The sequence below is a fragment of the Nerophis ophidion genome, linkage group LG07 (genome assembly GCF_033978795.1).
Source record: "Nerophis ophidion isolate RoL-2023_Sa linkage group LG07, RoL_Noph_v1.0, whole genome shotgun sequence".
NCBI classification, from domain to species: Eukaryota; Metazoa; Chordata; class Actinopteri; order Syngnathiformes; family Syngnathidae; genus Nerophis; species Nerophis ophidion.
In genome coordinates this window covers 69,056,060-69,067,184 of record NC_084617.1, presented here as the reverse complement: position 1 = coordinate 69,067,184, position 11,125 = coordinate 69,056,060, and the positions used below count along the sequence as shown (strand labels likewise).

The window sequence follows — 11,125 nt, the reverse complement described above, 5'->3', positions numbered from 1 at the left end:
TACATTTTATTTATTTATTTACTAGCAAGCTGGTCTCGCTTCGCTGGACATTTTTAATTCTAAGAAAGACAAAACTCAAATAGAATTGGAAAATCCAAGAAATTTTTTTAAAGACTTGGTCTTCACTTGTTTAAATAAATGTATTTATTTTTTTACTTTGCTTCTTATAACTTTCAGAAAGACAATTTTAGAGAACAAAACACAACCTTAAAGATGATTTTAGGATTTTTAAACACATATACCTTTTAAATTCCTTCCTCTTCTTTCCTAACAATTTATATCAATTTTCAAGTAAATTTATTTTTTATTGTAAAGAATAATAAATATATTTTAATTTAATTCTTCATTTTAGCTTCTGTTTTTTCGATGAATATTTGTGAAATATTTCTTCAAACTTATGATTAAAATTTAAAAAAAAAATTGTCTGTTAGAAATATAGCTTGGTCCAATTTGTTATATATTCTAACAAAGTGCAGATTGGATTTTAACCTATTTAAAACATGTCATCAAAATTCTAAAATTAATCTTAATCAGGAGAAATTACTAATGATGTTCCATTAATTATTTTTTTTATTTTTTCAAAAAAGATTTGAATGAGCTACTTTTTCTCTTCTTTTTTTTGGTTGAATTTTGTATTTTAAAGAGTCGAAATATATTTATAAAAAATATTTATCGGTTTCTAAATATATTTATTGTGAGAAATCATTAAGAAGATCAGTGTTTCCACAAAGATAAATATCAATTATTAATAATAACATAGTTAAAGGTAAATTTAGCAAATTGGCTATTTCTGGCAATTTATTTAAGTGTGTATCAAACTGGTAGCCTTTCGCATTAATCAGTACCCAAGAAGTCGCTCTTGGTTTCAAAAAAGTTGGTGACCCCTGGACTAGACTCTCACTGTTATGTTGGCTCCACTATGGACTGGACTTTCACAATATCATGTTAGACCCGCTCAACACCCACTGCTTTTGGTCTCCCCTAGAGGGGGAGGGGTTGCCCACAATGTGGTCCTCTCCAAGGTTTCTCATAGTCATTGTCACTGACTTCCCACTGGGGCGAGTTTTTCCTTGCCCTTATGTGGGCTCTGTACCGCGGATGTCGTTGTGGCTTGTGCAGCCCTTTGAGACACTTGTGATTTAGGGCTATATAAATAAATATTGATTGATTGATATATATTTATACACACATACACATTGGCCCCTCAGACACATTTTTTTCTCTGAATGTCCCGGGAGGGACAAGCGGTACAACATGGATGTAACTATTGTCAAGCTCAATAACAATCATTTATTCTTCATAACTAAAATTGACTAATACAAGCATTTTTTAAAACAGAGTATAGTATATCAATTCTATCTATACAATTCAGTAAATTTGTAGCTAAAACACACACACACTAAAGTTAAATTTACATTATCTTATATAGAGTGTGAAAAAGTCCCTGTGGGGGGAGATGTGGCCTGCTCTGCCTGCTGGAGCAAAGATCACCGCCTCTGTCCATGGTGCTGAGGACAGAGCATCAGACAGGGGCGTGGCAGTGCTGTTTGCGAGACACAGCTGGCAGGTGATTAGATTCCACAGATGGTACGTGTCAATCTAATCATCTGTTGTCTTTAACAGTAAGCGGCCGGGAGCAGGAGGGTAGAGAGGATACGGACGTGACTGAAGAGCCACGTTCTCCTGGAGAAAAACTTGGACAAAAATATTGAATTGAATTATATAGCGCTTTTCTCTAGTGACTCAAAGCGCTTTACATAGTGAAACCCAATATCTAAGTTACATTTAAACCAGTGTGGGTGGCACTGGGAGCAGGTGGGTAAAGTGCCTTGCCCAAGGACACAACGGCAGTGACTAGGATGGCGGAAGCAGGAATCGAACCTGCAACCATCAAGTTGCTGGCACGGCCACTCTACCAACTGAGCTATGCCGCCCCATTAAAACTCCTGTGCTGTGTCCCCTGTGCCCCAAACTTTTTCGAGCATACCTCACAAAATGTGATCTAAATTCATAATATACATGTGTTCGTTTTGTGAATTAATGCAGTTCTTGATGATTTTAATCTACATTTAACACACTTCCCTCTTATAATATGAATGGGATAGGGTAAATTTAGCCACTGTCACACTTTCATTATTTTTCCAGTTTTATATTTGACCAAAAATAAGCATGTTTGCAATGAATTAAATAAGCTGCTTCAATATCATTGTATGTGTATAATGACAATAAAATGCATTCTATTTTATAAAAAGCTGGCATGGAGGCTGTTTTTTACCTTATAACTCACTTTTTGCATGTGGCTGCAAGCTGTTCATTTGTGGAGGCACTCCATTTAGACGGCAAATTAAGCTCTCCAAAAGTTTTTGGAACACTAACATCTTCGCATTTATTTTTTCTGACACCATCTTTTTTCTAAAGCTGCCTTTTTTCCCACACAGTGTGAGTGTATGCACGATGAAAATAATACTTAATCCTACCGATTTCGTGTTAACCAACTAGTCATTTTGCCGTTTTTCGTCAAAGTTCTGCGGTTAATCCAATTTTGTAGTTACAAAACAGTCCTGTGTAAAATGTTGTGGACAAATCAATACAAAAGTATTTATTTCATAAGACATAAGAGCAGACGGGATGGCGTGAAACGAGAAGGAATAGCATGGGAGGTAACGGTGGCACAGCCTAAAGCAGAGGGAAGGCTGGCTGACAGCGAGTACAACAAATGGCCACATATGTACGTCCACCACTCTGTGATGTCACAAATGGGCCACTGTCAAAAAAAGATTGTAAAACAGCCTTCAGAGCCATCCAAAACGGCACGCTATCTCTATAAATAAACCTTATGGTTTCCAACATTGTAACAAGATGTACAAGTCATGAAAGAGGAAATGTATGCAAGTACAGTATGTAAGGAAAAGTACAGAAATAATTAAAGCATCTAAACAATGGCATGCTGCAGAGACAGAAATGGAAATAGTGTACAAAATATGGTGTAAATAATGACTAACATTCCTTCAAATCCTTTTGTCCTCAATGGCTTTGCCTGATGATGATGTCCGACATGTCGTCAACCTCCACCAGCTCCAAATTCTACACAGACAGTATATTTAGCACTCTGTCAGTAAAGTCAGTCACAATACAAACACAACGTAAATAAGTCATTTCAGTGTTTCCCACACATTCATAAGCACAAGTAAAACAAATTGGGAAGTTTTTGTTTTTTTTGTTTTTTTTGGAAATAAGATTTATTTTAGATACAGGAGGGTAACACTTCACTTTCAAGCTGATATAAAATTCGAGTTTGAGAGACAGGAAGACCTGAAAAATGAGCGACTAAATACCTGTAGAAAGAAATGCATTTGCTCCTCCGTGTCAATTTTGTTCTGTTAAAATCTCATTTGTTAAACCAGTTGCGATGCTATTTTTGTTAGCCTGTCAACAGGCTTGTCCATTGTATGTTAGCATTAAGCTCGCTGCATAACATTTGACCTAAATGTTTGCATTGCGTTTTTTTCCAGTTTATATCAAACTGTATTGTCGATTTCACATGACTCCTACATGTATGTGCACTTCATGTTTATATTAAAAACCTCTTAAGGCCCAAGCTGTTTGTTTACATGCATTTTTGTATTTCTCTTTGGGCTTGTTGGACCCTAATTAGAATAAAAACTAAAAATCATCTTTTAATATGATGTACTTAGTCCATAAGTACACAAACGTGTACTTCATGTGTAGTGACGTGCACATTTTTACACTTTTTTTCCCTTCAAATTCCATTGTGTTATACTCTTCTGACACCACCAGATGGCAGTATAAGTGTCCACATAAGCGGCCATAAGACCCCAATTCAGTAGATCAGTGGTTCTCAACCTTTTTCAGGGATGTACCCCCTGTGAACATTTTTTTAATTCAAGTACCCCCTAATCAGAGCAAAGCATTTTTGGTTGAAAAAAAATAGATAAAGAAGTAAAATACAGCACTATGTCATCAGTTTCTGATTTATTAAATTGTATAACAGTGCAAAATATTGCTCATTTGTAGTGGTCTTTCTTGAAATATTTGGAAAAAAAGATATAATAAAAATAACAAAAAACTTGTTGAAAAATAAACAAGTGATTCAATTATAAATAACGATTTCTACACATAGAAGTAATCATCAACTTAAAGTGCCCTCTTTAGGGATTGTAATAGAGATCCATCTGGATTGATGAACTTAATTCTAAACATTTCTTCACAAAAAAAGAAATCTTTAATATCAATATTTATGGAACATGTCCACAAAAAAATCTAGCTGTCAACACTGAATATTGCATTGTTGTGTTTCTTTTCTCAGTTTATGAACTTACATTCATATTTTGTTGAAGTATTATTCAAGTACCCTCAGGGGTACACGTACCCCCATTTGAGAACAACTGCAGTAGTGTAAACAATTTTGGAAATAAGAGCTAAAAGGTGCTGCCCACACATGCGGCCACTAAGAACTTTATAGGTTTTAATGTACTTTTCTTTATGTGATTACTTTTACAATCATTTGATTTACTTAAAAAAATGTTTTTTAAAAAAGTGACCAGCAACAAATCTAGTAAAGAGACTTTGTCGACTGACATGAAAGCATGTGCGGCTCATCTTAGGCCTACACTAAGTCGTTTAACCCCTTAAAACGGATAATTATTTAGCCTAAGCCCCGTTTCAGCCACACTAAACCAGCGCTTAAGGTCCCCCTCCTCGGACGCATTTTTTACACAGGTAAGTCAGCCGTGTAATTCTTAAATCTCCGGCACTTAGCTTTGTATTGATTGTTTACAAAGTTCGGAGAGGAAATGACACCAGAAAGACCTCGCCCAAACATGGAGTGACGTCAGAAAGAACACGCCACAGTCAGCTTCATAATAAAGCTTGACGCTAACCACTGAAAATATGAAGGCTAGTCATCCAGACGTGCAAAAGAAAGTTAATTTGCTATTCTCAACATGTGTTTAGTTTTTCTTGTTTTACTCAGTTTTTGCAAATGTGATGTATTATAGAGTTAATACGTTTGTATTTTAGCACTTAAAGTTAAAATGAACCTCCAAAGGCCACATGCATGGACAGCACTTTTTAGCTCTTATTTCCAAAATTGTGTACATTACTGAATTGGGGTCTTATGCTGCCATCTGGTGGTGTCAGAATAGAATAGAAAGTACTTTATTGATCCATGGGGGGAATTCAGCACCATAGTTCGCTCACAATAGACAAAAATAATAATAAATAATATATAACATATATTATTTATATAATATATGAATAGTATAAATATATTCTACATTTAAGTGCAGTCAAGGAACATATGCATTATACAGTCTGATGGCTGTCGGTATGAAGGACCTCCTGTGTCGTTCCGTGTTGCATTTAGGGTGTCTGAGTATAACATACAATGGAATTTGGAAAAAAAAAAAAGTCTAAAAATAAGAATTAGCATGTCACTACACATGAAATACACGTTTGTGTACTTACGGACTAAGTACATCATATTAAAATATTATTTTTAGTTTTTATTCTAATTAGGATCCAATAAGCCCAAATAGCAAAGAGAAATAAAAAAAAGCATGTAAACAAACAGCTTAGGCCTAAATAAATCATATCAAAAGATTATTTCTAGTTTTTATTTTAATTAGGGTCCAATAAGCCCAAGTAGCAAAGAGAAATAAAAAAAAAACATGTAAACGAACAGCTTAGGCCTTAAAAGGGTTATAGGAGCATATCTTTATTCAAATGGTAGCGGAAACGCTAAGTGACGTGCTAACAACCACTTACCTTTTCGTTAGCCAGATGAAGGAGTGCAACAAAGGCCAAAGGGATGGACAGGTTTTGAGCCATCGTGTTGGGCAGTCTAGACCAGCACAAAGCAAAATACGTCAATACATCATTAATGACGGCAATATCAAGCAACATTTCGAGAGCAGAGGAGGTTTAGCATCGTGTATTTTTAGGTTTAGTCCAGTGGTTCTCAACCTTTTTTCCCCAAGTACCACCTCAGTAAACAGTTAAATGGGTTATACTTCTATAGCGCTTTTCTACCTTTAAGGTACTCAAAGCGCCTTGACACTATTCCCACATCCACCCATTCACACACTGATGGCAGGAGCTAACCACGACCCTTCAGGAGCAAGGCAAGGGTAAAGTGTCTTGCTCAAGGACTCAACAGACATGACTAGGTTGGTAGAAGGTGGGAATTGAACCAGGAACCCTCAGGTTGCTGGCACAGCCACTCTCCCAACTGTGCCACGCCATCCCCAACAATTGGCGCTCCAAGTACCACCATAATGACCACCATTAAATACAGTAGCATACATATCTAAATATTCATTAAAAACAAGTATATTTAACATTTTGGCCACGGTAACATTAAACAAAGTTTATTTAAACTTTATGATTCAATATTTACTCCACTTAATGGAGCCCACACACCACTGTGTACCACACCTTGAGAACCACTGGTTTAGTCTTTTGGAATTAGTTCTAGGTGATATGACCTAAAAATAAAATCAGATTTTTTTTTGTTTTTTTTTTTCACAAAAAATTTGACTCATGATTTTTTAAATTATTATTATTATGAGTTTATTCTCTACTATGTTAGTAGTGTTTGATACCAAAACCAAACATAAAGAAAGGACAAGAGATCGCATTAGTTTGTGTTAGTTTTTTGTGGTTGCTATGTTTAAATATAACTAGGAAGACCTCCATCCATCCATCCATTTCCTACCGCTTATTCCCTTTCGGGGTTGCGGGGGGCGCTGGCGCCTATCTCAGCTACAATCGGGCGGAAGGCGGGGTACACCCTGGACAAGTCGCCACCTCATCGCAGGGCCAACACAGATAGACAACATTCACACTCACATTCACACACTAGGGCCAATTTAGTGTTGCCAATCAACCTATCCAACTAGGAAGACCTGCTTGTGCAAATAAACTAACGCCATGCTGAGTCCTGGTAATAAATATTGTGTTTGGTGGTACAATCCACCATATTTTTTTGTCCATTTTCAAAACCAAAATCTAAAGTTTAGTTGTTGTGCATTGATTGATTGATTGATTGAGACTTTTATTAGTAGATTGCACAGTTCAGTACATATTCCGTACAATTGACACCCAAATAAGTTTTTCAACTTGTTTAAGTCGGGGTCCACGTTAATCAATTCATGGCAGTAAGTGTTTTATTTGACACAAAAGACCTAGGGCCTGGGCCATATGGCCTAAATATTAAATCTCAGATTTTTCCCCCCTACTTTTAAAGAAAAACATTTAATACAAATGACAGGGATATTCCAAAACAATGTTTTTTTACTTCATCAAAAACTATTATATTAAAATGACTGCATACACTCAATCTTACACTTCTAATTTGTATATTTTTGTTTGTATATAAAATGTTCATTTTATGGAATACTTTTCAAAGAATTAAAGCAGGGGTAGGGAACCTATGGCTCTAGAGCCAGATGTGGCTCTTTTGATGACTGCATCTGGCTCTCAGATAAATCTTAGCTGGCATTGCTTAACATGTTAAGTAATGAATAATTCCGCTGGTAATCACAGTGTTAAAAATAACGTTCAAAAGATAAGACATTCTCATGCATTTTAATCCAACCATCCATTTTCTATCGCACCTGTTCAAGAAATCGCATTAATGGTAAGAAGTATTATATTTATTATTGGTTAGCTTTAGAATAAGTGAATTATATTGTGAAGTGAATTATATTTATATAGAGCTTTTTCTCTAATGACTCAAAGCGCTTCACATAGTGAAACCCAATATCTAAGTTACATTTGAACCAGTGTGGGTGGCACTGGGAGCAGGTGGGTAAAGTGTCTTGCCCAAGGACACAACGGCAGTGACTAGGATGGCGGAAGCCGGGGTTGAACCTGGAACCCTCAAGTTGCTGGCACGGCCACTCTACCATCCGAGATGTACTGCTCCAATAACAACGTTATTAAAAAGAATAAGAGACTTATTATTCTCTAAAAATGTTGGTCTTACTTAAAAATGCATGCATTTAATTGTATTCAGTGTTAAAAAATATTATATGGATCTCACAGAAATACATTTTTAAATATTTGGCTTTCATGGCTCTCTCGGCCAAAAAGGTTCCCAAACCCTGAATTAAAGAAAGAGCTTCCCTTGGGAACCAATACTTCTGCTTCTTTTGGAAACACTCCCCCCTAGTGTTTTGGAAGAGAATTACAAGTCTGGTGCCACCCCTCCACAGAAGAACTAATGGTAAATGGGTTATACTTGTTAAGGTACTCAAGGTGCTTTGACACTATTTCCACATTCACCCTTCCACACACACATTTACACACTGTAAGGCCTTAACCTTTACCTTTAATTGATTAACATGGACCCCAACTAAAACAAGTTGAAAAACTTTTTCAGGTGTTACCATTTAGTGGTCAATTGTATGTAATATGTACTGTACTGTGCAATCTACTATTAAAAGTTTCAGTCAATCAATCAATCAAACCACGATCCATCAGGAGCAAAGTTAACGTACCAATGATTGTCACACACACACTACGTGTGGTGAAATTTTTCCTCTGCATTTGACCCATCACTTGACCACCCCCTTGGAAGTGAGGGGAGCAGTGGGCAGCAGCAGTGCCGCGCCCGGGAATTATTTTGGTGATTTAACCCCCAATTCCAACCCTTGATGCTGAGTGCCAAGCAGGGAGCAGGGAGAAGGGTCTTGTTCAAAGACACAACAGCTGTGACTAGGATTGCAAAAGCCGGGGATCAAAACAGGAACTCTCAGGTTGCTGGTATGACCACTCTACCAACGGAGCCGCACCATCCTATAGATCCAACCAGACGCCGTTAACGAAGATGCAAGCCACGTCATGCCAGAGTATACACCAGGCTTTAGCATTTGCCATGCTATGTGTGCTGCTAAGGAAGTAAGGGGACAGCAGTGTCCTGGGCATGACGTTAAAGTGCATCCGGCAGTGGAGGCTCCTCTATGGGGTCTTGGGGCACTAGGAGGTTAACCCCTTTACTACTGTTACCCCAGGTGGCCATTGGCAAAGGCCTAGTACCTGACTGCCCCCTAGCCAGGGATACGGTGAAGACCTCAACGGCGGAGAAGGTAGATTTAAGAACTACCACAACGGCTGCGATAGCGGAAGAAGGCTCTAGCAGAAAAGGGTCCCCAGTCGTCTTGGACTCCATGCCCCTGGACCCTGACCCGATTCTGTCAAGGATCGTGTGGTGACTGTCTGTGCACCAGTCTCCCCACGTTAAACTACCGTATTTTTCGGAGTATACGTTGCACCGGCCAAAAATGCATAATGAAGAAGAAAAAAACATATACGTCGCACTGGAGTATAAGTCGCATTTTTGGGGGAAATGTATTAAAAACAAATAAAGAATAGTGAACAACAGGCTGAATAAGTGTACGTTATATGAGGCATAAATAACCAACTGAGAAGGTGCCTGGTGTGTTAACGTAACATATTATGGTAAGAGTCATTCAAATAACTATAACATATCAATCAATCAATGTTTACTTATATAGCCCTAAATCACTAATGTCTCAAAGGGCTGCACAAACCACCACGACATCCTCGGTAGGCCCACATAAGGGCAAGGAAAACTCACACCCAGTGGGACGTCGGTGACAATAATGACTATGAGAACCTTAGAGAGGAGGAAAGCAATGGATGTTGAGCGGGTCTAACATGATACTGTGAAAGTTCAATCCACAATGGATCCAACACACAATATAGAACATGCTATACCTTTACCAAACAATCTGTCACTCATAATCGATAAATGCAATGAAATTTTCTTCCTCGATCCCAATTCTAGCTGAGATAGGCGCCAGCGCGCCCCGCGACCCCAAAAGGGAATAAGCGGCAGAAAATGGATGGATGTCGCTTCTTAAAGTTTGTCTAAGTCTAAACAACTTTGCCAACTCCAAAGGCATGCGCCGCTTACTCTTGTCGTTTTCTGCTGCATATTTCACTACGTCCAGCTTGTAATCTGCAGTACATGATTTCCTTTTCAGTGCCATTTTTGTTCAGCCCTTCTCAGTTTTAATAAGTTACCGCCAACGTTAAAATGATCCATTTTAATAGTTACGGCAGTAGCATATAGCAGTTAGCATTCCATGACCCACAATGCACTTCTGCCATGACCCTCCGCCGCCGAATTCTTATTGGTTGACGTGTGTGTGACGATTGCTGACATTTTCTTCGTCTCTTCAGCGAATGAGATAAATAATATTATTTTATATTTTACGGTAATGTGGTAATAATTTCACACATAAGTCGCTCCGGAGTATATGTAGCACCCTCGGCCAAACTATGAAAAAAACTGCGACTTATAGTCCGAAAATTACGGTAAGTCACACACAGGCATCCTCCATAAAAGGGATACACTAGGGGTGTATCGAGTGACCGCAGATGATGAAGGGGACAGCGCAAGCAATGGAAGCTCCTGAGAGGGAAACAGTATACCGCAGAAAAGAAGAGAATTGTATTATTTTTTTTTTAATTCTTAAATCGTATGCAAAGAAAAACCTTGAATATATGGATAAAATCGATATATAGCCCAGGCCTATTTGGAATACAAAGAAAAACATCCTGCTTCTCCCTCTCGAGGTCGCGTGTGATTGATGCCTATTTCAGCTGCACTCGGGTGAAAGGCGGGGTACACCCTGGACAAGGAAGGCGGGTTACGCCCTGGACAAGTCACTGTCTCATCACAGGGCCAACACAGATAGACACAACGCATGAATTCAAGAAATAACTTATGTAGATTAGCGGTGCCCGTGTTGATCTTCTCCTGTTCCGCTCATCGCTGTCTTTTATAAAAGGTATAAGGGATTTAATTCCATCAATCCATTTTCTACCGCTTGTCCCTTTTGGGGCCGCGGGGGGTGCTGGACCCGATCTCAGCTGCATTCGGGCGGAAGTCGCCGCATCCTCACAGGGCCAACACAGCTAGACAACATTCACACACTAGGGCCCATTTTTAGTGTTACCAATCAACCTATCCCCAGGTGCATGTCTTTGTGTATTATAAAAACTTCAAGACTAAACAATTCAAAGTCTGAGTTAATCACTAATCTTTTCTCAATGACGCAATTTTTAATTTTGC

General features: G+C 38.2%; 1 protein-coding gene across 2 annotated transcripts in view; it reads right to left on the bottom strand.

The window, feature by feature from the left end:
• Positions 1-2,573: 2,573 nt before the first annotated feature.
• ncaph (non-SMC condensin I complex, subunit H) overlaps positions 2,574-11,125 on the bottom strand; it is a 40,878-nt gene continuing 32,326 nt past the window's right edge. For both annotated transcript variants that reach the window (XM_061906985.1, XM_061906984.1), the window contains exons 17-18: positions 5,788-5,863; positions 2,574-3,084 (exon numbers count right to left, since the gene is read on the bottom strand). In XM_061906985.1, the coding sequence (XP_061762969.1) occupies positions 3,025-3,084; positions 5,788-5,863 (136 nt within the window). In that variant the 3' untranslated portion in view covers positions 2,574-3,024. The remainder of the gene's footprint in view (positions 3,085-5,787; positions 5,864-11,125) is intronic.